Source organism: Miniopterus schreibersii, assembly GCF_964146895.1.
Source record: "Miniopterus schreibersii genome assembly, chromosome: 4".
Classification (NCBI taxonomy): Eukaryota; Metazoa; Chordata; class Mammalia; order Chiroptera; family Miniopteridae; genus Miniopterus; species Miniopterus schreibersii.
The window spans coordinates 66181096-66207636 of record NC_138105.1 but is presented as its reverse complement, the minus strand read 5'-3'; the positions used below and the strand labels follow the sequence as shown (position 1 = coordinate 66207636).

General features: G+C 49.3%; 1 protein-coding gene across 1 annotated transcript; it reads left to right on the top strand.

Annotated features, from left to right (window-relative positions):
- Positions 1-1677: 1677 nt before the first annotated feature.
- Positions 1678-18172, top strand: DAPK3 (death associated protein kinase 3). The gene is made up of 9 exons (XM_081134121.1): positions 1678-1761; positions 2606-2762; positions 8939-9299; positions 9597-9726; positions 10079-10127; positions 10810-10836; positions 15357-15509; positions 16277-16322; positions 16786-18172. Exons 2-9 carry the CDS (start codon positions 2701-2703, stop codon positions 17320-17322), a joined length of 1365 nt encoding a protein of 454 aa, XP_080990247.1. The 5' UTR covers positions 1678-1761; positions 2606-2700; the 3' UTR covers positions 17323-18172.
- The last annotated feature ends 8369 nt before the right edge of the window (positions 18173-26541 follow it).

Sequence of the window (26541 nt, the reverse complement as noted above, 5' to 3'; positions counted from 1 at the left end):
GTTTTTTTTCAAGTAAAAATGATGTTCCAACTCATTAAGTGTGGACTGTCCATCAGTAGCTTTCTTCCAAAGAATACAGTGTGGAAGGGGAGAAAAAAAGTAACTTAAGTGGAGAAACCTGACACACCCAGAGCCAGGTGACCACGGTCAACATCAACAGTGATAAGTTGATAGTATGGGGCCCTGGATATGATACGATGATATGATGAAAATGGCACTTTACCTCTGGTCGTCCTGAAACCCATCACTCCAGTCGAATGAGAAAAACATCAGACATCCCAGTTGAGGAAAAGGCTATAAAATACCTGACCAAGCCTCAAAACTGTCAGACTCATCAAAAACAGGAGTTAGCCCTGGCCTGTGTTGCTCAGTGGTTTGAGTGTCAGCCCGCACCAGAGGGTCTCAGGTTCAATTCCTAGTCCAGGTCAAGGGCATGTACCTGGGTTTCAGGTTCCATCCCTGGCCCTGATCAGGGTGTGTTTGGGAGGCGACCAATCGGATGTGTCTCACATTGATGTTTCTCTCCCCCTTCCTCACCCTTCCACTCTAAAAAAAAAAAAAGAAAAAAAAGGAAAGAATATCCTCAGGTGAGGATTAACAAAAAACTGGGAAGTCAGAAAACTGTCACTGCCAAGAGGAGCCTAAGGAGAAGTGACAACTAAATGCTAAATGTCATGTGGGATCCTGGGACAGAAAAGGACAAGGAAAACCAGTATTCTGAATAAAGTGTGGACTTCGCTTAATAAAAATGTATCAAGACTGGTTCATTAGTTGTAAGAAAAGTATTGTATGAAGATGCAGTAACAGAGAAACGGTATGGGAGAAGGTGCTGCTTTAGCTGTGTACTGAAGTGTGCATAGGAGTAAGACAAGTGGAGCAAGGCGATCTTCAGGCAGAAGAAACAGCTCATGCCAAGACCTGGGGTAGGAATGAAAAGTGAGGTCAGAAAGGCGGCAAATTGGTTGGAGTGAACAAAGGGAGAATGGTAAGATGTTAGGGCAGTCTGCAAAGGCCAAAAGACACAGGGTCTTGTGTTTGCATCTGAGGTGGCTTTAGGTTCAGGTCTTTCTGGGAAGGAATATTACTTCTTTAGGTCTCAGTTTCCCTGTCTGTAGAACGGGGGGAATTTTAATATATTTTACCTTCTCGGTTTGCTGATTGGTACATCCTAAGGCTCAGTAAATGCTGTTTTTATCATGTATCTTGGACAAATAGGAGTCACAGAAGGATCCTCAAGCATAAATGGCAACACTTGACCGACCTCATATGCATTTTTATTTATGTATTTGAAATGTGGGTAACATTTTACTAAGGCAGCTCCAGGGTCCACGCCAGGAGCTGCCATTGTCAGAGCTAGGCCTTGGATTCGCGGATCCAGTGCCCCAAAAAGGCAGGAAGAAGAATGCAGGACTTCAGCATCCCGCCTCCCAGCTTCAGAACCCCGGTCAGAGGAGAGCATAAGTTTGACCGGCGTCCGCTACAACCAATCAGCTGCATGAAGGAGAGCCTGTAGGCCAATGGCGAGGTGGTATCCGGGTGCAGAGAGCGGGTCTTCAGAGAACCTACGCCTGGAAGGCAGCGGGGGGCGGGGCGTCACGAGCGGCGGGCACGCTGACCAATGGGTGATGAATTCCTTCCCCCACGGTTGGGAACTGGCGGACGCGGTGACGTCGGCGCAGGTCAGCGCGTCGCGACGACCGGGAGCCTAAGGGATCCAAGGGGTGCGGAGCTGTGGGCGGTGAAGAGCGGATTCTCTTAGAGGTCGGCGGGTATGGGGGGATCTGGATGGGGTGTTTGGAGACCTTTGGGATGACCGCAGGGTCTGGGCCCAGGCCTGCGAGGGGCGTGGCGACCTCGGGGACGCGTGATCAGGGACATTAGGGGTTGGGACCCTTCGGATCTATGAAGGAAGCTATCGAGGTCTGCCTTGGAGCTTGTGCGAAGGTTGGGGGCGAGAGGAGTTCCTTTGAGGAGAGAGAAGAGGTTGGTTTTGATGGGACGGTGAAAGTCAGGGATACGCAAGAATGGGTAGAAGGCTTGCAGGAGCTTGGAAGCCATTGTCCAGTTCCTAGGGAATTCAAGATTGGGGGAGCACACCGCTGAGAGGGTCCTGAGAGACTAGCTGAGGTGTGGGGGCGAATGGGTAAGGACGAAGGGGTTGAGTTTGCTAATGGGCAGGGAGAATGGGAGTATGTTGAGACTAGAACTAGAAAGTTGGGCAGAGGGTGAGGGAGTTTGGGGGTTTGGGGCTGTGAGGTATGTGGGGGAACTTTCAGGAATGTGTGGGAGCTCTGGGAGAAGCCTAGGAGGGAGAGGAAGAGAAAGGCTAGGGCAGTGTGTGAGGACCCAGAGGTATGTGGTGGGTGGGAATTATGGGGGCAAGGTGGCACAGTGGTCCTGACTCCAACCTTTGGGGTTGTTTGGTGTCTAAATGAGATGGCAGATGGCAGTACTGGGCTTACCAACTGCAAGTGCCCTCCCCAGAAACCGCGGAACTTCAGCTTGGAGTAATGTGAAACCTATTTTTGGTGAGCAGTTTGCTCTGTTTACTAGGAATTATGGCTAGCATCTCACTCTTTCTTCCCTATTATCCTGTCTCCTCTAGGGTCACTGGTAGGGGACTTCCCGAGGTCCTGTCCCCAGGCTGCAGTGACTGGGCTTTCACTGGAGTGGAAGGTGCTGGAAGGTAGACCGGCTACCATGTCCACATTCAGGCAGGAAGATGTGGAAGACCATTATGAGATGGGGGAAGAGCTGGGCAGGTGAGCAGGCCCCTCTGACAAGGCTCTGGGGTGGGAGAAAGGCACTTTGGGGTTTTCTGGACAGTATCTCCCCTCATGTCCTTTATCCTGCTCTCTCCAAGAAGTGAGTCAGGGTCATGTGCTGGTGGAATGAGTTTGGGTTTTGGAATCAAACATCCTGGCTGCGAGTTCTTGCTCTGACATCCTTTGTGCATTTCCTTTGGGAAGAAACATACTTAAGCACATATGGCACCTAGCACAGTGTCTGGCATATGTAGGTAATAGCAGGTTTTGTTGGCAGAGGTCTGTCCCTCTCTTGTGGAGGCACTTGAATCTCCCAAGCTCTTGGCATTTCCAGGGAAGGCCTCCTGTCTGGGCCCACACTCCTGCTAATTGTGTAGCATTCTTATGGGAGAGAGGGGACGTTTCCCTTGCCAGACAGGCAGCTGATTTCTTGCCTGGCTGGGCCTTGGAATGTCTCCTGGGAGCTTGCTCCCCAACCTGCCCCAGATCAGCCAGGCACCATCCTTTTTTTTTTTTTTTTTTTTTTTTTTTGCGGAGCCTGAAACCTTATTTGGTGAGTTTGCTGCTGGCCAGGCCCCATGATGTCACCAGAAGGGAATGTAAATAACTGAGCCCTGCATCAGGCCTTTGCTGAGAGAGTGTTTCAGGCTCCTTTGGGATTCTGAAGTGTCTCCTTTAGGAATTTCCTCTGTTTTGAGTGGTATCGAATGCAGTCTCTCCCTTCACTGCCCACCCCATCTCAAACTTTATTGTTGAAAATATATGAGGATCTCCTGTTGAGGGTAGTTTGGCAGAAATCAGCAAAATGTCATATGTATATTTCCTTTAACTCACTGATTCCACTGCTAGGAGTTAATTCAGTAATATGTACATACTTGCAGCCAATGACCTAGGAACAGGGATAGTTGCTATAAAGATTTTATATGAGCAGAAGATGGGGAGCCTCTTCAGTGGCTATCACAGCACCTTGCACCTGTGGGTGGAATATTATACAGCCATTAAAAGAACCAGGCAGCCCTGGTCAGTGTGGCTCAGTTGGTTGGAGCATCATTCATACACTGAAAGGTCTTGGGTTCAGTTCCCGGTCAGGGCACGTACGTAGGTTGCGGGTTCAATCCCTAGCCCTTCCCTTTCCCTAAAAATCAATGAACATGTCCTTTGGTGAGGATTAAAAAAAAAGAGCCAGGCAACTTGTATAATGTGAGCCACATAGGAAATTTATTGAAATTTAATTGAAAATTTAAAAGCTCTGTCAATTTTAATAATTTTAAAGATATATTTTATTTAACCTGGTAGATCAAACTATTATCATTTTGCTTATAATTGCTATAAAGTTATTAGTGAAATATTTTATCTCTTTTTTTATACGAAGCCTTTGAAATCTGGTGTGTATTGTATGCTCGCAGCACATCTTAATTTGGATGGGCCTGACAGCTGCGGTGTGGACAGTGGCTGCTACCATGGACAGCACCACTCTATGTAACGGTCCAGAACATTCTCAGACATACATGAAGTGAAGGAATAATGGCACAGAACACTGTGCAGACTGTGTTGTAATTTGTCTAAATTGTAGATGTCCTTTGGACATCTGAGTTCTACTGTGTTTTTATTTTAAATATGTTTTTAATATTTTTTTTGAGAGAGAGACGGAAACGTTGGTAGAAACATCAATTGGCTGCCTCCTGCACGCCCCCTACTGGGAATCGAGCCCAAAAGCTGGGCATGTGCCCCAACCAGGAATGGTACCAGTGACCTCTTGGTGCATGGGATGATGCCCAACCAACTGAGCTACACTGGCCAGACTGAGTTCTACTGTCTTTATGTTATTTCCATTCATCTACTAAAGGACCAACTAGTCAGGTGCCATTTTTTTCACCATTTTAGATAAACTGAGACTGAGAAAAGGGAAGCAGCTTGTCTAAGGCCACACAGTTTGTAAATGGCCAAGCAGGATTCAGATCTTGAGACCAGTCCTCACTGGCTCCAAAGCCCCCAGGTGTGCTGGAACCAGAGGTGGGCATCTGATGTCTGCCTACCCGGTAACCAGCTCCACCGCCATATCCTGGTAATGGATCCATTAGATGTCCAAATGAAGATAAGCCCCTGTGGGTTGGGAAGTGAGTGTGTCCTTACGCCCCAAACACCATCCTCCTTCAGATCTTCACTTTCCGCCTCTGAAGTTGGCCACCATGATAAGCTCTCTGTTTCAGAGGTGGGAATCATACTGGAATTCAGTTTTGAGCAGATCTGTGTCTTTCCCGAGTCTAGTTATTGACTGTATTTGGAGAATTATCTGCAGGAATCACTGGTGAGAAGGACTGCAAGTAAAGCAGGCCCACGTTTTCCTGTCCCAGGAGTCATGGGCTGAATGAACTGGGAGCGAGTTTCTTGAGTGTGTGTGGGGGGAGTTCTTTCTAATTCTAATTTCCTGAGATGGTCGAAGTTCACATCGACCATCTCAGGAAATAAATTAATTTGTGCGTTGATGAATTTGTAGACTTCTACTCTGGCTTCCATGTCATACATCTGTATCAGTCAGCTTAGGTGTGTGTATCTGTATTAGCTCAGGCAGCCATTGCAAAGTCCCACAGACAGAATGATTGAAACAACAGAGATTTATCATCTCCCAGTTCTGGAGGCTGGAAGTCTGAGATCAAGGTGCCATTAGGGTTGGTCCCCTCTGAGGTCTGTCCTTGTCTTTTTTTTTTAATCCTCATGCAAGAATATGTTTTTATTGATTTTTAGAGAGAGAGAGAGAGAGAGAGAGGGGGGCATTGATTGTGTGCCTCCCATACATGCCTTACCAGGGATCGAACCCAGTCTTTTGGTGTATGGGATGATGCTCCAACCCACTGAGCCATCTGGTCAGGGCTTTCCTCTTGTCTTGTAGATAGCTGTCTTCTCCCTCTGTGTGTGTTTCCTAATTTCTTCTTATAAGAAGACCAGTCATTGGATTAGAACTCATCCCGGTGACCTCATTTTCATTTTCATTTTCATTTTCATTTAATTACCTCTTTAAAAGACCCCATCTCCAAATAGTCATATTCTGAGGTGCTGGGCATTAGGGCTTCAACACATGGATTTTGGGGGGGACATAAGTCAGCCATAGCAGCATCTTTTTACCTATTCCCATGAGCTCTATCTTAGTTGTCTTTGTTAGCTCATCTTGGAATAAAGGTAAAGGAAAATATCTTTGTATTTGAAAATTAGGCCATATGTTCAGTGCTTAGCCCAGTATTTCTGGCACATGGTGAACATTTGGCATTTGCTGTCATTCCCATGGGATGGAATGTGGGCCTGGAGGAATTAGCTTGGATATTGGCAGAGGGGAGGGGGGAAAGCATTCAAGTGTGGTGCAGGAGCATAGGTAACCAGGGGACTGTTGTGGTGGATTCATGGGGGTAAGACCTAATTAGGGACACTTTACCTGCCTCGTCTAATTTGTGCTCCTGACATTTAGATTCGTGTTTGCCTTTCTTGTTGCTACTGTAACATATTACCACAAATTAGTGGCTTAGAAGAACACACGTTAATTATCTTAAAAATCTGGGAATCAGGAGTTGAAATGGATTTGTAGGGTTGGTTCCTCTGGAGGATCCAGGGAGAATTGTTTCCAGCCTTTTCCGGCTTCTAGAGGCGTCACATCCTGAGCTGAAGGCCTCTTCCTCCTTCATCACAGCCAACAGTGCAACTTCTTCCATCCCTCTGACTCTGACCTTCTTGCTTCCTTCTTGTGGACCCTGTGATGACACTGGTTCCCCCTGGTAATACAGGGTCATTCCATCTCAGGGTCATTAACTTAACTCCACCTGCAAAGTTTCTTTTGCCATGTGAGGACACATTCAAAGGTTCCCTGGATTTGGACATGGAAATCTTTGGAGGGGTCGTTATTTAGCTTACCATGATTGATAATTTTGTCCACTTTGAACTTTACCAACCTTTTTTTTTTTTTTTTTGGTTAATCCTTTCCCAAGAGAGTGGGAGGGAGGGAGGAGGAGAGGGAGAGAAACATTGATGTGAGAGAGACACCTCGATTGGTTTCCTCCCACATGTGCCCCAACTGGAGCTGGGGATTGAACCTGCAACCCAGGGATGTGCCCTTGACCAGGAATCAAACTTGCAACCCTTTGGTGCATGGACCAGTGTTCTAACCACGGAGCAGCACTACTGGTCAGGGTGCTTTTTCACTTTTTTAAAGGTTTGTAAGAACACACAAAGATTGTGACAGAGACCACATGGCCCATACAGCTTAATGTATTTACTGATGAGAGTCGTCATTGATCAGCTGCCTCCTGCACTCCCCCAACTGGGGATTGAGTCCACAACCTGGGCATGTGCCCTGACTGGGAATCGAACTGCGATCTCCTGGATCCTAGGTCAGTGCTCAACCGCTGAGCCATGCCCAGCCGGGCTCTCTTTTAAATAACAGCTATCTGGAGATATAATTCACATAGCATACAGTTTACTCATTTAAAGTATACAATTTCATAATCTTTAGTATATTCACAGGGTTCTGCAGTCATTACCACTATTTTTAGAACATCCATCTCCCCATTAGCAGTCACCCTCATCCCCCTCTCCCAGCCCTGGCAACCACTAACCCACCTCCTGTCTCTGGATTTATTTGCCTGATCACATTTCACATAAATGGAATCACACACTGTGTGGCCTTTTGTGTCTGGCTTCTCTCACTGAACATCATGATTTCAAGGTCCATCCACATTGTAGCAAGTGTTAGCTCTTCACTCCTTTTCGTGGTCACATAATGTTCTCCTGTGTGGTTGGACCACATCCTTTCATGTGTTGATGGATGGATACTTGTGTTGTTTCTACCTTTTGGCTGTTGGGAATCATACTGCTATGAACAGTTATGTGCAGGTTTCTGTGTGGACACGTTTTCACTTCTCTTAGGTAATACCTAGGAGTGTAATTACTAGGTTAGATGGTAATTCTATGGTAACCATTTGAGGAACCACCAGACTTTCCCACAGAAGCTGCCCCATTTTGCATACCCACCAGCTGTGTGTGAAGATTGTGATTTCTCCACATCCTCACTCTTCTCTTGTTTCAAAAGTGTGTGCAGTTTTGGCCCTGGCCGGATTGTCAGTTGGTTAGAGTGTCATCCCAATATCCCAAGGTTGCAGGTTTGATCCCGTCAAGGCACATACAAGAATCAATCAGTGAATACATAAATAAGTTGAACAACAAATCAATGTTTCTCTCTCTCTTTCTCTTTCTCCCCCTTCCTCTCTCTCTTTAAAATCAATAAATAAATAAAAATAAAAAAAATCAATAAATAAAAATTAAAAAGAATAAAATAAAATGTGTACATTTCTTTCACTCTGCCTATTGAATAAGAAGCTCTTTTGAAGCCAGTGGCTTTCTTTTTTCTTAGATTTTTAAAAATGATGAAATACACTGAAAAGTTGAATCAGTATGGAATTGTATCAAATAAAATAAATAACCCCTTTGTGCCTGGGCAGCATGGCTCAGCGGTTGAGTAACAATCTATGATCCAGGAGATTGAGGTTTGGTTCCCTGTCAGGGCACGCGCCTGGGTTCCGGGCTCGATCCCTCTAGGGGGTGGGCAGGAGGCAGCCAATCAATGACTCATTATTGATGTTTCTTTCTCTCTCCCTCTCCCTTCCTCTGCCTGAAATCAATAAAGATATACATATTTTAAAAGAACCCCTCTGTGTTGCCCTTAGGTCCTCAGTCCCAGTCCTCAGAGATGGCTATTGTTAACAGCTTGGCATGTGTCTTTCAGAGTTTCCCCCCTACATATAGGTACATAAATATATCTACATAGGATACAATATATACAAAAAGATCTCATTCTGCAGCTTGCTTTTTTCACCGAGCTTAGAGAGTTGCCTTCATTCTTTTTCATGATGGTATAAAATTCCACCAGACTTATTTCCATGATGGATTTTAGTTCCCTCTTGGTAAACATTGAGCTGTTTTTATTTTTTCTCTGTTGGACAAATGCCAGGCAGCCATTGTGTCATGTGTGCTTCACACTCATATAGCAGCATACCCACTGGGTACATCTTGGATGCAGTGGGGACATGCATCTACATGGTGCCAGGAGCTGGGAGAACACTGCCCCAGGAGATGGTGGCAGGCCTAGGTCCTTCTTGATACTCTGATCACCTCTCCCCCCGTCCCTACAGTGGCCAGTTTGCAATTGTGAGGAAATGCCGGCAGAAGGGCACTGGGAAGGAGTACGCAGCCAAGTTCATCAAGAAGCGCCGCCTCTCATCCAGCCGACGGGGAGTCAGCCGGGAGGAGATTGAGCGGGAGGTGAACATCCTGCGTGAGATCCGGCACCCCAACATCATCACACTACATGACATCTTTGAGAACAAGACTGACGTGGTGCTAATCCTGGAGCTGGTCTCCGGTGGGGAACTCTTTGATTTCCTGGCTGAGAAGGAGTCGCTGACGGAGGACGAGGCCACTCAGTTCCTTAAACAGATCCTGGATGGTGTCCACTACCTACACTCCAAGCGCATTGCCCACTTTGACCTTAAGGTAAGCCCCACTGGGAACCCCTGGACCAGTCAGGCTGGCTGGTGCAGGTGAGGATGAGGGCCTGAGAGGGGGTTCTTGGCCACAGAATGGACACTCCCTAGACCTGTTGATGCTCTGGGAGTCGAGGAGATGGACCTGCTCAGGCCTGGGCCGTTGGGTGGCATCAGCCTGCCCATACCCCACGGGCTGGGAGTGGGGGGTGCCTAGGGAAATTTCAGGTGCTGGTCCCAGAAATGCCAGGCCAGCAGAAGCAGTAGATCCTCCTCCCACTGCCCTGCTTTCCCTTCCCTGCCCCAGCCAGAAAACATCATGCTCCTGGATAAGAATGTGCCCAACCCACGGATCAAGCTCATTGACTTTGGCATCGCTCACAAGATTGAAGCCGGGAATGAGTTCAAAAACATCTTTGGCACCCCAGAGTTTGTGGGTAAGGTCCTGCCTGGTGCTTCAGGGGCCTGGGCTTGGGTAGGGGGCATTCAAGGATTTCCAGAATTATAGAGTGAGTCAGGCCTGGCCTCTGGATGCCTGATTTACTGCCCTCAGGTACCCTGGCATCGGGCAGAGGGAAGCTCAAGACCTTGGGTTGGTGCCGTCACCATCCCAGCCTTCCTGTTCCAGAGCTGGCCTTGCCTGTGTGTTTGTGCGTTTTCCCCAAGTAACCACACGTTTACCTTCAGGTGTTGGGGGAAATTGTATCACTGCCTTTGGCTAAGTGCCTAGTGTGGCCTTAGATGCAACTAGCTCCTTACCCTGCACCTTTTGTCTCCCTGTCCCCGCAGCTCCCGAGATTGTCAACTATGAACCCCTAGGTCTGGAGGCGGACATGTGGTGAGTCAGGGGTAGCTTTCGGGACCCAGGGCTGCCCAACCCTGAGTCTAGCATACACACCTGGGACCACTCCTCAGGGAATCCCCCCTGCTCATCCCCAGGAGCTGCAGGCTGGGGTAAAGCCCATCCCATGGTCTTGGTGCTGTGGGGCATGGGCAGGACAGACCATTGCTTTAAAATAGGGGTCAGCAAACTGCAGCCCACCGGCTAGAGAACGCCTAGGAGCTGGGAGTGGTGGTTTCTTTTTTTAAAGGGGTGTTAAAAACAAAGCAGACAAATATGTGACACACTGTTAGTAGCCCATAAAACCTGAAATATTCAGTCTGACCCGCTATAAAAATAGTTTGCCAGTCCTGCTGGCCCTATAGTGGGTCCCAGATCTGCAGGGTCTGTGAGGCCATGGTGATGTTTGCCCCACCCCCACTGTGGCCCCTTTGAGCCTTGACAGGAAGATGTAGCCACAGGTATTTAAATACCCAGTCCTGAGACCCCAGGGCAGGAGAAGGGGAGCAGAGCTGGCAGACCTGTGGGCTGACAGACCTGTTGCCCACCTGGCCAAAGAGCCTTTGGCTTGTAGCTTCTCCATGTTGTCTCTGGGCCCCGCCCCATAGAAAGTCTGTGAGTCAGGGTGCTGCACTCTGCAGCTGAGGTGACCTTTCTCTTCTCATGTGTTCTCTTCTAGGAGCATTGGTGTCATCACCTACATCCTGTGAGTATCCAATCGGCACTTTCTGCTGCCTTTCCTAGTGCCCTGATTGTTCAGAAAGAGGATCGGGGAGGCTTTTATACAGGGACAGTGACCAAGAGTGTGGGATCCCTAGCACTCTGACCTGTCAAGGTGCTCAGCAAACTCTGAGTGGATGGATGAATGAATGAGTGAGTGATTGAATGAATTTGTGCAGGAGAGAAGGTGTGGTACCTGTTTCAGGGGCTTCTGGAATGTTCAGAAAACACAACACCGTCCTTAGAGGTAACATGCAACATGTGGGACCCAGGGCCAGAACCCTCCTTAGTCCGCTGGCCTACAGCTGGACCCCTGGGGTCTCTGTGTGAAAGGGGATTTGACCTTGAGGTCATTTCCTTGGATGCCACGTTTGGGCTGTTCCTCATCTGTTCCTGTATCAGATGTGCTCTGATTGAATGGGTGTAGTGATCAGAGACCTGAAGGTTTTGGAAGTGGTTTATTTGTGTAGTTTTTTAATATATCTTTATTGATTTCACAGAGAGAGGGAGAGAGAGATAGAAACATCAATGATGAGAGAGTCATTGATTGGCTGCCTCCTGCACACCCCACACTGGGGATCAAGCCCCCAACCTGAGCATGTGCCCTGACCAGGAGTCGATCAGGAATCCTGGATCGTAGGTCTATACTCAACCGTTGAGCCATGCCTGGCTGGGCGGAAGGTGGTTTTTTAACAGTTTCAGTTTTTTTGTTTGTTTGTTTTGTTCAAAATATTACAGTTGTCCCTTTTTCTCCCCATTGACTCCTTCCACCCCAGTTTCAGTTTTTTAAAAAATTTAAAATAAATTTAGACTCAGAAGAGTGGCAAAAACAGCACAGAGCTCTGTACCCCTGTGAATATCTTGTACAAACAGCATTTGTCAACACTGAGTAATTAACTGGTACAACATTAATAAGTAGAGTAAGTACCCAAGTTATTCAGATGTCACCAGTTTTTCCACCATGTCCTCTTTCTGGACCAGGACCCCGCCAGGGTCACTCATTGTGTTTAGTCTCTTCCTCTCTAGGATGGTTCCTCTGTGTTTCCTTGTCTGTCACAACCTGGATGCTCTTTTTTTTTTTTAAAGTATATTTTTATTTTTAAATTACAGTTGATGTACAATATTATATTAGCTTTAGGTGTACAGCCTTGTGATTAGATATTTATATAACAATGAAGTAATCATCCTGATAAATCTAATACCCATCTGACAGCACACATGGTTCTTACAACATTATTGACTATATTCCCTTTGCTGTGCTTTGCATCCCCATCACTATTCTGTAACTATCAATTTGTACTTCTGATTCCTTCACCTTTTTCACCCATCCTTCCTTCTGGAAACTGTCAAAATGTTCTCTATCTATGATTCCGTTTCTGTTCTGCTTGTTCGTTTGTTTTTTAGATTGCACATATAAGTTAAATCATCTGGCACTTGTTTTTCTCTGACTTTACTCAGCACAGTACCCTGTAGATGTCCCCATGTTGCAGATGGCAAGATTTCATTCTTTTTTATGGCTGAATCATATTTCATTGTATATATGCACCACTTCTTTATCTATTTATCTCTTGATGGACATTTAGGTTGCTTCCATATCTTGGTTTCTGTAAATAATACTGCAATAAACATATAAATGTATATGTCTTTTTGACTTAGTGTTGTGGGCTTCTTTTGAAAAATACCCAGAAGTGGAATTGCTGAGTCTTTCTTTGTCTCCTGTTATAGCCTTAGTTTTATTTATTTATTTTTATTTATTTGATAGCCTTCATTTTAAAGCCTGTTTTGTCTGGTGTAAGTATTGCTACGCCAGCTTTGTTTGTTTGTTTTAATTTTTATGAAATATATTTTTTCATTCCTTTACTTTCAGTCTTTGTGTATCTTTCAATCTGAAGTAAGTCTCCTGTGGACAGCATATGTAAGGGTCAGCCACCATATGTCATTTGATTGAAGCGTTTAATCTATTTGCATTTAAAGTAATTGTTGATAGATATGTATTTATTGCCATTTTATTCATATTTTTTATCTTTTTTCTTCTTAAGACATTTTAGCATTTTTTAAAAAATATATCTTTATTGATTTCAGAGAAAGGAAGGGAGAGGGAGAGAGAGATAGAAACATCAATGATGAGAGAGTCATCGTTGATCAGCTGCCTCCTGCACACCCTGCACTGGGGATCGAACCCGCAACCTGGGCATGTGCCCTGACGGGGAATCAAATGGTGATCTCCTGGATCCTAGGTCAATGCTCAGCTGCTGAGCCATGCCCGGCTGGGCAGCATTTCTTGTAATAATGGTTTGGTGACAATAAACTCTCTTAGCTTTTTCTTGTCTGGGAAGCTCTTTATTTGTTCTTTGATTCTAAATGATAGCTTTGCTGGGTAATCTTGGTTGTAGGTCCTTGCTTTTCATCACTTTGAATATTTCGTGCCACTCCCTTCTGGCCTGCAAAGTTTTTGTTGAGAAATCAGCTGACAGTCCTATGGGTGCTCCCTTGCAGGTAACTAATTGCTTTTTTCTTGCTGCTTTTAAGATTCTCTCTGTCTTTAACCTTTGGCATTTTGATTATGATGTGTCTTGGTGTGGGCCTCTTTGGGTTCATTTTGATTGGGACTCTCTGTGTTTCCTGGGACTCTCTGTGTTTCCTTGAGCGTGTTAGGGAAGTTTTCCATCATTATTTTTTAAAATAGATTTTCAGCCCAGCTGGGCGTGGCTCAGCGGTTGAGCATCGACCTAGGATCCAGGCGATCGGGGTTCGATTCCCAGTCAGGGCACATGCCCGGGTTGCGGGCTGCAGCCGATCAATGACTCTCTCATCATTGATGTTTCTATCTCTCTCTCTCCCTCTCCTTTCCTCTCTCTCAAATCAATAAAGATATATTTTTTAAAAATTAAAAAATAAAAATAAAATAAAATAGGTTTTCAATTTCTTGCTCTCTCTCTTCTCCTAAAAGCATCCTGTGATGTGAATGTTGGTTCTCTTGAAGTTGAATGTAGATGCTCTTGAAGAGTGCTCATCAGGGATGTTTTAGAACATCTCTCAGTATGGGTCTGAGGTTTGCTCATGATTGGAAGGGGTTTGCCTTTCTGCCCTGGAAAGAAACACAGTTTCCTTTCTATGCTACTCTCCTCTCAATGCTTCTAGCACTGCTGGTCACCAGTGTGTGCAGGTTTCTCCCCATACCAAGGAATTGTGACACCAGCTGTGTGTCATACCAAGCAATTGTGACACCAGCTGTGTGTCCTACTCTAGAGATATCATCAGATTGCACAGGTTAAGGACTCAGACCAACAAGGCTGTCCTGTGTACAGAAGCCAATTGCAAGTCCAGGTTGTCACCTGTAGTTCTGACCCACCGACTATAAATCGGGGGTTTCCTACCTCAGGTTTGATAATTTGCTAGAGTGGCTAATAGAACTCAGGGAAACGCTGGTTTACGTTTACCAGTTTATCACAAAGGAGATGATAAAGGATACAGATGAACAGCAGATGAAGGGTCTGGAGAGGAAAGGGCTGGGAGGGACCTGAGTGCAGGAGCTTTTGTCCCTGTGGAGTTTGGGGTGCACCCTCCTCCTGGACATGGCCACACTCACTCACCAGGAAGCTCTCTGAATCCCCTACTTTAAAGATTTTTATGAATGTTTCATCACATAGGCATAATTAATTAAATCTTCAATCATTGGTGATTAGCTCAACATCTGGCCCCTCTCCCCTCCCTGACTCAGGGGTGAGGGTGGAGGTTCCAACCCTCCGGTCCCACTGCCACCAGCCCCCTATCCTTAGGTGCTTTCCTCAAGTCACCTCATTAGCATAAACTCAAAGGTTGGAAGGGGCTTGTTATGAATAACAAACGTTGCTGCTTTTATTTTTTTTCTCTGGAGCCATTTCAAGAATCGAGGACAAGACTATTACAACAAAAGATGCTCCTACTTTATTAGCTCTAATGTTTTAGGAAACTCCAAGGTTTTGGGGAGCCATGTACCCAAGGACCAGCTTGGAGACCAAATATATGTTTTCTACCATAAGTCAGTGTCAAGTGCCCAGAGCCCCACAGGGGTGGTGGTGTGGCCCACCCAGTGTAGAGTATCAGGAAGGCAGGCGACACCTGTGTCATCACCAGTGATGTGCACCTGGACCATGTGCTAGGTGGCATCAGCCAGGATTCCCCTGGAAAGTGACTAGTTTTTCCTCTGGAATCACTAAATGTTCTAGGGCAGATGCTTTGAGACCGTGCATCTACATAGATACTTTGAGCTTCCAAGGGGATTTTCGTCCACTGGTTTTAATGCCTTTCTAGCTGGGCAGTGACTTCTTACTGCCTTCTGGTTGGCAGCCAGGGGGTGGCTGGTTGGAGGTTCCAGGGCAATACGTGCATCGTGTGGTCAGGGCCCAGCGTCCGCCTTCTGCGTCTGGCCCCTTTGTGGGCACTTCAGAGTTTGGTGGTAGCCCAGGCAGTAGCCTGGTGATGGAGCAAGCACAGGGGACACTGAACCCCATGTTTGTCTTCCAGTTTGAGTGGCGCATCCCCATTCCTGGGTGAGACCAAGCAGGAGACCCTGACCAACATCTCTGCCGTGAACTATGACTTCGACGAGGAGTACTTTAGCAACACCAGCGAGCTGGCCAAGGACTTTATCCGCCGACTGCTTGTCAAGGACCCCAAGTAAGCACAGGCCAGGCAGAGGAGTCAGGGAACAGCCCCGTAGGGAAAGCTGAACGAGTCTCCCTAGAATGGGTGGTGTGGCCAAGAAGACATCTCTCCAAGCCACCACATCTCTGTAACTGGCTTCCACTTTGGGCCAGTGATAGCAATGGATGACTTAGGTTGACCCACACTGTGTCTTAAGAAGCTTTTAATTCGTTGCCAACTTTTAAAATTGAGGTTTCACATAAATTTCAGATTGCTGCCTTTTTTTTTTTTTTTAAAGGAAGAGATCTCAAAGTCCTGGCAGCACAGTGCCTCCATTCACAGGGAGGTGCTCTCTTTGGCTGCAGCCCTCCCCCAGTGTGTGCTGCCCATTCTTATTGCCTGCCTGGCCCCTCCTGTGGGTGCCTGAGTTGTTTGACCCCAGCATTAGGTCTCAACCCTGTTAACAAAACCCCTCGGGGAACACAGAGATGGAGACCCCAGAGCCTGTGCCTCCAAAGGTGCCATGACAGTCTCCTTGTGGTTGACTTAGCAGAGTGGATGCTTTGGGTTGTGTGTGTAATTTCAAGGTCAGTTTGGGACTTGCTGCCAGTCTAGAGGGTGAATTTGGGGGTTGAAGGTCCTCAGGGACAGGTATCTGAGTCGGCCCTTGTCAAGGTGCTGAGAACAGAGCTGAAGCAGGGAGAGCCTGGAGAACCCTTTCCCTGCTTTCTGCTCTGTGGGGGGAGGATGGTGCAGATGGTACACATATGACTAACCAGGGTTGGGGGTTGCTCTTGTAGGAGGAGAATGACTATCTCCCAGAGCCTGGAGCATTCCTGGATCAAGGTGAGGAGGGGGGCTGCCTCCACTGAGGGATAGTAGGCATGACAAGCCCTCAACATCCAGGAAGGATCCCCAGAGTGGTGGGCCTGGGCAATGGGGATGGGGTGCTCCCTGAGATGGTGTCGGAGCCATCTCACTGAGGCATCCATTGTTGTCCTTGGTCCCTCTGTGCACACAGCAGGGGTCCCTCCCACAGAAACTTTCCAGAAGGTGTCACCTCTAGGCCAGAGTTGGCAGCCTTCTGTAAAGGGCCAGACATTCAATATATTTTCAGCTCTGTGGCCCCTGGCATTAATACTCAGTTTTGCCTTCGTAGCAGGAAAGCACTGTGACCATATGTATGCAGATGGGCACATCTTTGTGCCAAAAAAACTTTACATACGAAAGCAAGCAGAGGGCTGGTTATGGCCCTTGGTGGTCCACCGCATGCCCCCTGTTCCAGGCTGTGTTCTCTGTCCCCCTGCAGGCGATCAGGCGGCGGAATGTGCGGCGGGAGGACAGTGGCCGGAAACCGGAGCGCCGGCGCCTGAAGACAGCCCGCCTCAAGGAGTACACCATCAAGTCACATTCAAGCATGCCGCCCAACAACACCTACATCAACTTCGAGCGCTTCTCCAAAGTGCTGGAGGAGGTGGCAGCAGCTGAGGAGGGCCTGCGTGGGCTGGAACACAGCCGGCGGCTCTTCCATGAGGACATTGAGGCGCTGACGGCCATCTACGAGGAGAAGGAGGCCTGGTACAGGGAGGAGAACGAGAGCATTGGGCAGGACCTACGGCAGCTGCGGCAGGAGCTGCACAAGACCGAGGCACTCCAGCGGCAGGCCCAGGAGGAGGCCAAGGGTGCGCTGCTAGGAGCCAGCCGGCTCAAGCGCCGATTCAGCCGCCTTGAGAACCGCTATGAGGCTCTGGCCAAGCAGGTGGCCTCCGAGATGCGGTTTGTGCAGGATCTGGTGCGCGCTATGGAGCAGGAGAAGCTACAGGGGGTGGACTGTGGCCTTCGCTAGGGCCACGTGGGGGGTGGGCCCAGAGGGTTCTGGTGGTGGGTGTCCCCTTGATAGCCCTGGAGCCAGGCCCCTCTGTCACCTTTATCTGGCCCTAGAGAGTTTCCAGGCTGGGGCTGAGGTGGGAAGAGGCTGGACTGGGATGTGCCTCGGGGCCCAGGGATTCCCTGCTGAGGGGAGGGGCTTAGCCGGCTCCTCCCCAGGAAGACTGTGCAGATCTGGGCCCCCTCTGTGCAGCCTGTCTTCCCCTGGCTTAGCCTCCCCTGCACACACACACCTCTCTCTCTCTCTTTCATTCTCGAAACAACAACTGGGGTGGGGGCTTCTGGGATAGTGCCATCTCTGGAACTCTGTGAACTCTCTGCGAGGGGTTGGTACCTCTAAGATGGACTGGCCATGGTGGACACAGATGCTTTACACCTGGCCCAGTGGCAGGGTGGCAGCCTTCATGTTCCTGGTTAGGGGGCTGCAGGGCATTCAGAGTACAGGGAGCAGGGCCTGGTCACCACCTTCAGGAACTCCCTGCCCATCCAAGCACACATAGCCTCAGAGAGGGTTTCTGAGAGCCCCTGCATGCCCCAGAGCTCAGAATTGGAGGGGCCTCTGCTGGACACCCCAGCCCCTCTCCCAGAGATGGGAGGTGGCTCCTCCAGGATCAGTGGTGGAGGGGGCCTCTGAGCCCTGCTCTCCCCACTCCCTTGCTGGGGCACCCCTGAACTGGGCACCATGGCCAGAGCTGAGGAGACTACCTACCCCTTGAGGAAGTGTCAGTCTGGAGGTAGTATGGGGGGTAGGAGGCCATGTAGCTAATAACTAAGTACGTTGCCCAGATGCAGTAAAGGAAACATCTGCAAAAACTGTCTCTCTTTCTTCCCCGAGGCCCAAGAAGTCCCTGGGCACTGGGTGAGGCAGATCGTCGGGGGGCCAGGCAGCTGGGGACAGGAGTAAAGAGTCGTCATCTACCCTACAGCCCTCCCCAGTGCAGTAGGCTGTGGAGCCATCTCCTCCTTCCACTCATAATGCCAGGTGCAGGCTTCTCATGACACATAGTTCCTGAAGGGCCAAGGCCACCAATGGGGTCCCTCCCCTGCCTCGGTTCCTGGCCCTGTCCCACCAATCCCTGCCTCGTTCCCTTCTCCAGTGCTGCCTTTTGAACTGTTAGGGCCCACATAGGGTAGTTACAAAAGGCTCATGGGCCCAGTGTCCCCCTCCCCAGAGAGCCCTAGGATTCCTTAGCCACCCCCCACCCACCCCAGATTCTGTGCTATTCTGTGCAGGGAGAAGCCCATTTGACCTAGTGCATCTGCCAAGAACCCTCAGGAGCGCTGCTCTAGACTAGTGGGATTGAAAAGGGGGTTGCAGTGGGTAGTGCTGCTATGTGCCACTAGGTGCTGCCCTTGAGCAGGATCTTGTGCCCACTAAGAAATTTCCCTAAGGTCCTGGCTTCAGTGAAACGTGAGTCCTTAGCTGGTGGCCACTCTGAGCCCAGAGATCTCTGCTGCAGGTTGTAAGGTTAAATGAGGGACACCTGTGTAGACCCTTCACCCCCCCCCCCCCCCCCCCCCCCCCCCCGCCCTGCTAAGTGCAGGGAGGAACCAGGCAGGAGGGACTTGTAATCCTGCGAGGCTGTTGACCAGGGCTTTCGCTACCAGGACACTGACAGGGCTGAGGCAGGGCCTTGGGACCTGGCTGTGGGGTCCGATGGAGGGGGTGGGGCCCCCACATTGCCTCTGCTAGCTCCATTACATTGCATATGCCACCTCTGCGAGCATGTGCCTGCTGCAAGCCAAAAGGAAATAAAGCCCTGATTCTGACATTCAGCTCTTGTCTTTGCTTGGGTCAGGTGGGGTAGCCAGCCTTGGGTTACCTGGTGCTATGGTCTGTCTGGGCTCTGTCTCTGTCCCTTCATCTGCTGACTGCCCCTGTGCTCCTTGGGAAGAAGAGGGCAAACCTAGGCGTGATATCAAGGGCTGTCCCAATCTTGGGGCTTGGCTGGACTCTGTACTTTTTGTTGCAATGAGATGGAAGTAGCTAGAGTGAGCTCAGAGGGCTTTCTGTTTTATATCTTCTGAGACACTGCACTCTGAGGTCACATGTGCTGTGCTCTGGGCCCCAGTGCATGGGCCCTAGCACAGAGGCCACCCCTGCTCAAAAGGGATGCAGGTGGTGTCCTTGCTGCTTCTGCTGCTGCTTTGCACAGTCTAGGTCTGGAATGTTGCTTGAAGGGGAGATCTTCTGACCCTTAAGTCCTTCCCAGGAGCTGCAGTTCTGAGCCTTTGGGAGGCCTCAGTCATCCTTCTATTGACTTGTTCAGTACACCAAGGGGCACATTTCTCCTTGTTGTTTATTTTAATTTTTTTTTTTTAAATCTTCACCTGAGGATATTTTTTTCCATTGCTTTTTAGAGAGAGTGGAAGGGGGGGGAGAGAGAGAGAGAGAGAAACATCGAGGTGAGAGAGAGACATCGGTTGGCTGCTGCATTGAGCCTTCAACCGAGGTATATGCCCTTGGCTGGAATCGAACCTAGGACCCTTCAGGCTGCGGGCCGATGCTCTAACCACTGAACCAAACTGGCTAGGACTTTAATTTTTTTAAAAAAATTGAAATAACTATAAAATTTGTCCTTCAAAAGAGTTTGTTTTTTTTAAATCCTCACTTGAGAATATGTTCCTGTTGACTTTAGAGAGAGAGAAAACATCATTCAGTTGCCTGCCATATGCTTCTCGACCTGGGATTGAACTGGTAACCTAGGCATGTGTCCTGACCAGTAATCAAACTCGCAACCTTTTGGTTTGAGGTGATGCTCCAACCAACTGAGCCACCTGGCCAGGGCAAAACTCATCCTTTTTTCTCTCTTTTCTTGGTCAATAACTTTCACTTTTGAAATTCCAATAAATTACAGCTTGTGGAATGCTCAGACATATTCAGATTTCTCCAGTTGGTCTGTGCTTGTCTTTTACAACTGGCTTGTCCAGACCAGGACCCTGTCTGGCCTTCGAGTGGTACGTGGCTGTTGGGGCTCTTAGGCCTCACAGACCAGGTTCTGAGAAGCAAATTCCCAGGCTTCACCCATTGGTCTGTGGTGGGAAAGGGTCAACTAGGTGTGTGTAATTTGTGTAAGATCAATAGGCTATAGTCCGTGCTGGTGGCACCTGCCTCCAGAGAAAAGGAGGAACTTCTGTGTAGTGCCAGAGGATCTCCAGACCCCAAGATGGGGAGTAATTACCCAGGGTCTGGAGGTCCCCAGGGCACTATTCAGCATATATCCAGCCACAATTTACTAAGTCCCACTGCATTCTGGGCAGTGTCTCAGGCATTGGGAGACATTGGTGGAAAGTGGAGACCATGTCTGTCTTGAGGACAGAGAGGGGTACTTAACCACCTAGCCTTTCTGATTAAGACTGGAGAAACCGAAACTCATTTGGACTCACACCTACCCTTTCAGTATGCAGGGTCCATCATGCTGCAGGGCTAAATCTGGAGAACAGGCAGGTGTCCTTGTTCTGGAGAGGATTTCTGCCCCATTCTCCTGACCTGGGTTATCTTAAGGGCCTCAGCTAGTGCAGCCTCAGTTTACTCAATCTGTCAAGGGCATGGGGAGCCACTTTGGGATCATAAAGCACCTTACCAGCAGGCAGACTCTGAGATATATCCCAAGGACCCCTGCCTCCCTCTGTTCACTTCTTTGAGAGTGGCAGGTTCTATCCAACAGGATTCAGCAGAGGCAATAGAAGTGAGTTGCGCGTGTGGAAAATACAGTTTCTGAAGGAAATCATCTATTTATCAAGTACGCTAGTGAGCTTGTAGTAACCCTGAGGGTCACTGATCCATCACAGGCATCTTTCTTTGTGATATACAATGTGGTGATAACAGAGATGATCGTTATGTCTGAGAATATGTCAGATGAGCTTTTGGAGTTCTTTGAGAACTTCCGTGATCTCTCCTGTAATGCTACCCTGAACAGTGAAGTCCAGTTTCCTGCTCAGCTTCCAGCAACAATTTTCCACGGCAGATCCAGTGCCGGCTTACAGACACTGTTGTAAACACCAAGTACAGAGGGCACACGAGGCGGCACGTGATGGCTGGCTCAGCTTCCCATCAGTGCCACCTTTTTTTTTTTTTTTTTTATATATCTTTATTGATTTCAGAGGAAAGGAGAGGGAGAGAGAGAGGTAGAAACATCGATGATGAGAGAGTCGTCATTGATCGGCTGCCTCCTGCACGCCCCCGACTGGGGATCGAGCCCGCAACCCGGGCATGTGCCCTGACCAGGAATCGAACTGCGATCTCCTGGATCCTAGGTCGATGCTCAACCGCTGAGCCACGCCGGCCGGGCATCAGCGCCCACTCTTACAGTAGTAGCCCCTACCTTGGTTTGTCAGTCTTCAGCTACAATGACAGGTGGTGTCAGTCATAGAGCAGCCCTATCATGTTCTATGCCCAGGACTCTGGTCTGCTCAAGGTTCAGATCCAGGCAGGCTTATTGGGCCACCCCATCAACCACACTGTAGGAAACCTTTGTTGACTTGACCTTTCACCCTTTTGAGCCCTTTGCTATTTCTGTGCAGAGGACTAATGCTGAGTAAGTTGTCAACTTCCATATGTGACACTGCTGCATGTAGGTGCCTCACCAAAGCCAGGTTTTCTGGTCCTTCAAGACTTTTCCCTTTCTTATCTCATGGACTCTAAAGCAAAAGCTCCTGACTCAGATGGGGGAGCTAGAGAGAGGAGTGAAGGTGGCTCAGCCTAATGGAATTGTTTTTATCCTATACAAGAAATGGATTAATTTAAAGTCCTCATGTTTTCCCCCTGTGGGAATAGCCAGCACTAATTAAGTTAATTTACTTTTTGTTTTATTTTGCATTTTACTGCTATGAAGGTGAGAGCATTATACTTTTACCCTCTTTATATCACTTCTTTGCCACTGTGGTATGCATTATGAAGCAGGTAAATCTTGTTTACTCATGAGAACTGTGTACAACCTTTCTACTTAGCCAACAGGCAGGGCTATCTTTATGAAAAAAATAATAAATAAAGCCGTGGTATTTTCTTACTTAAAAAAAAGATGTGGATCCCTCCCCATTTGAGCCTTCTGATGGATGAAACCCAGCCCTGGCTGACACCTGGATTGCAGCCTCTGGAGAGACCTTGCAGAAGACCCAGGTAAGCCATGCCCAGATTCCTGACCTATAGAAACTGTGAGATACCACGCATGTTGTTTTAAGCCACAGTTTGTGGTGATTTGTTCTGCAGCAGCAGCTGGATAATACACTGACAAAGGCACACCACAACCGCTTGCCAATTTATTGAACTATTCAACTTCTGCTCATGTCCCCTTTCTTAGCACCTTGTCCGTTTGCTGTGCCTTCATTCCCTTTTCTTTCTGCGATTGTGACTGGGGGTGTGTGTTAGTGCCAGGCCCTCACCTTCCTTCTGTTCTGGGGAGAGTGGACCATTCAGCAAATCTGTGGAGTGAGGGCTCCCTGTTGTCTGGTTTTGCCTTATGCAAAATTGGAATGTCTTCTTGCCTCCTTCTTAAGATGGGTTGGATGCAGGAACTGTGGGATCCATGAATTTCATTCCTCTGGCTGTCAGGTGCCAGGTCATACCTACCTGTACATTGGCTTAGGATTTGGCTGCAGTGTGTGTGTGAAGCTCTTTGGAAGGTGTTTCTCTCAAAGCAAAGATCATGCACAGCAGGGTGAGTAAAGGAGGCCCGGCTTCCACTGCTGGCCCTACCTCTAAACTGCAGAGTGATCTCTGGCAGCATGTTGCCCTCTCCTGGCCTCGATGTTCCCAGATGCAAAATGGTAGTAGTTTCTCCTTTCTCTGTCCGAGACCCCATGAGGATTAAATGGGAACTTGTAGAGGGGTTTTATAACCATCAAGTGCTGCATAAATGTTGATGGTAAAGCCAATCAAATCAGAGTCTCAGAGCTGGACCAAGCTCAGAGAACACCAAAGCTGGCATTCCTAAGGAGGATGAATTCTCCAAACAGACATCAACACACACTGGCTGCAGAGAAAGACATGGGGTGGTAAGGGCAGGCACATTGATCACAATCACTGACTTGAACGATTCTGCAGGGTGGCAAGGATGTGAAACCCACTACTTGGGGATCAGCAGACACTGGGCCCCGTCCCTGTCCCTCAGTCAGGAGGACATTGGGCAAGCAGACCTCCTCCGCGGAAGGTGCAGTGGGGAGGCCAGTGGAGCCCTAATTTTAGGCCTTACATCACAGCTTGGGGTTTTTCACACACCACCTATGAGTTAGACTGTCCTGGGTTTGAACACAGCCTGATTGGGCTCCTGCTCTTGGCAAAGATGCCACCTCTCTCTGTGCCAGTCTTGCCCTCCCTCAGGGACAATGGTTCTATTTGCCTCCTAGGGTGAAGGTGAGAGTGGAAGGAAAGGGTACATCAGAGTCCAGCACATACTCGGTGTCCCCTAAGCATTAGTCTTAGGAGATTTAGGGGCTGGATTGCAGGAGTCACCACACTACACTGGGTCCAGCAGAGTGCTGCCCCTCTCTCTTAGGTCAGAGGGCAGTCCCCGTGCCATCTTCCCCAGGCCCAGTGGTCATGAGTAGGTGCCAGCTAAACTCACAGCTGTCACACTCCTGACCATACTTGGGCAAGAACCTGCGGCCGCTATTAATAACCAGGGTGCACCAGCCTGGATGGGGGGGGGTGGCCCCTATAAAGCTAGTCCTGCCAGCCCCCAGCGGCTCCTTCAGCCCTTGAGATCTTTAGCCCCCCCCCCGTTGTGAGAGAAAAAGAAAAGTAAGTACCAAAACCATCTCCCCCCATCCCCCTGCCCTACCCCACTTGATGGCCAGAAAAGTAAGACACAGAACAATGGTGAAACTACATACCCCATGCAAAGGACATCTGAAACACAGCCTTGGTGGCATTTAACTGTCCCAGGCAGTTGGGGGCCCATCCCAGTGGGGAAGAGGGCAGCAAGGAGGAGGAAGTGGAGGAGGAGGGGGCTGGGCCTCCTCTTCATTTATTCTCCGTGTCCTAGAGGGGACAGAGCCAGGGACCCCCCGCCCTGGGACAGGTGACTCCAGAATGCATGTGTGTCTTGCGGTAATGTGGCCACAGCGCTGGCTCCCCTTGGGGAGTGAACGGCAGGAACTGAGGTTGGGGCTCCCTCACTCCCCTGCCCCTACCCCTGTCCCCAGACATCCTGGTGTCCCCCCACCCCCTGGGGTTTTATATTTTGAAGATCCCTTTACAGGCCCGCGCAGAATGAGCCCCGTTTGCATCTACTGAACTCCAAGACGCCTATGCTCTGGGAGCTGCCCCACCCCATGCCGTCCTCCCCCGTCCCCCAAGGTCAGTTGTTTGGTGACCTTATTAAATGCCAGAGGTGCTTCAAGGGAACAGGGAGGCAGTAAGTTCTTGGGTACCCCCAGACCACCAGAATTTGCTAGGTGGATTTGGGGGGCTCCTGGGTGATGGTGGAGGGCATGTGGTGGCTGAGGCCATCAGCCACTCCTGTCTGTCCTTGTCAATCCACTCCTCTCCCAGGCACTGGCAGACCCCCCCCAGGTGGCCCCAAGGACACCCCCTCAGGTTCCTGGCAGCTGGAAGGATGGGCAGTAGGGATGGCCTTCGGAGGTGACTGCTCTGGCTCTGATGAGACATATGTGGGGGTGAGGGTGCCAGCAGAGTAACTGCTGATTAAGAGGCTAGCTGAGTGATACTTGATGTGAGTGGCAAATGCTGGGGGTGGGGGTGGGGTCCTGAGATAGAGTGAGAGTGAGGGCGGGGGGATATGGGCACTTAGCCTGGCCTCCCACCTCCTGAGGCCTCTGCCTCCACCAGTGCTGTGGATTTCAGGGTTTTTTTTCCCTTCAAAGCTGTTAGGGCATTTGGGGCAGGGCCCAGGACAGAGTACTGATGGGGTGAGTGTTCTGGGGCTAGGGGTTGCCAGTTGGGGCACTTTGTATGGAAGGTCGCCTGTCTGTCTGTCTGTCTGTCTGTCTGTGGTGGGCTGGGGTGGGGCTTCAGATAGGCTTTGGAACTGAGGGATCTGCAGAGGGGCCAGTTTCTAGGGAAGAGCCCAGTGGGTTCCTGCCCACCCACCTCAGCCTTCCAACCCTGAGGCAGAGGCACCCCTCCACATGGTGAGGTCGCTGGCACCCCAGGACCCTATAGGGACCAAAGAAGGGGGGCTGCAGGCAGGCCTGGCCTGCCCAAGTTCCTCAGGGAGGGAGAAGACTTGGCCCGGGAGGGTGTCAGCCACGGGACGGCGGGCACATGAGTTTGTGTGTCAGGGTCTGTTCCTGTCCTGGACTCTCAGCCCCTTCCCGGGGCCTTCTCTGTATAGTGAGTCACACTGCTCCGGGCACCTCCAGGGGATGGCGGTTTGAGCCAGTTCTCTGCCCTTAGGACAGGGTCTCCTCTGCACGTGGACACTGGGGCTGGGTCATTCTTTGTGAGGGGCTGCCCTGCCCTCTGTGAGGTATCAAGTAGCATCCCTGGCCCCCACCCTCATGATGCCAGGAACACCCTCAGTCATGACAAACAGATGTCCCCAGATATTGTTCAGTGTCCCCTGGGCGCAGGATCACTGTCAGCTGAGAACCACTGCCCTGAGGCTGTTCTTGGCCTTAAAGGTCTTGGGTGCTGAGTGCTGGGCATTCCTGGGGCTGATGTTAGGTGATAAGTGGGCAGACATTCAACTTTAGTAGTTAGATGCTTCATTCTAGTGTGTATTAGGAAACAGGTTTTTCCATTAATACCAATGCTACCATAAAGTTTCCTCTTCAAACGAATTTAGTTAAAATCAATAAAATAAGCAAGACTTGCAAGGAAAACTAATAAATATAAAAGTGGTCATCTGGGGGTCTTCAGCCCTGTCCCTGTCGTGAGGAGAGGAGGAGGAGGAGTGGCTTCAGAAGGGACTTCTCAAGGTTCCACAGTGGACACAGCCTGGGATCCCAGGCACACCAACCTGGCCTGGGACCCTGTCTCCACCTTTGTGTGTGGCCTCGGGCAAGGTCCGCTTCAGTTTTGTCACCAGCAAACCGGAATAAATTGTACTTGTGGCAGAATGGTGGAGAGAATTCCAGGCCCTCTTGATCACTGGACAGGTGTCCAGCAGATGCCAATGCCTCACCCCCATTTCGTGCTCACAGGGCCTGCCTAGGGGCGGGCACCGAAGTGATGAGAGTACTAAGTACCTAGGTGAGGAAACTGAGTCACAGAGGT

What these genes read in the sequence shown, in the direction of transcription:
- DAPK3 (XM_081134121.1), top strand. Translation starts at nt 2,701, where the DNA reads ATGTCCACATTCAGGCAGGAAGATGTGGAAGACCATTATGAGATGGGG. An exon ending in GGTCTGGAGGCGGACATGTG is followed by an intron (nt 10,128 to 10,809) that starts GTGAGTCAGGGG and finishes GTTCTCTTCTAG; the next exon opens with GAGCATTGGTGTCATCACCT. An exon ending in GGTGTCATCACCTACATCCT is followed by an intron (nt 10,837 to 15,356) that starts GTGAGTATCCAA and finishes TTTGTCTTCCAG; the next exon opens with TTTGAGTGGCGCATCCCCAT.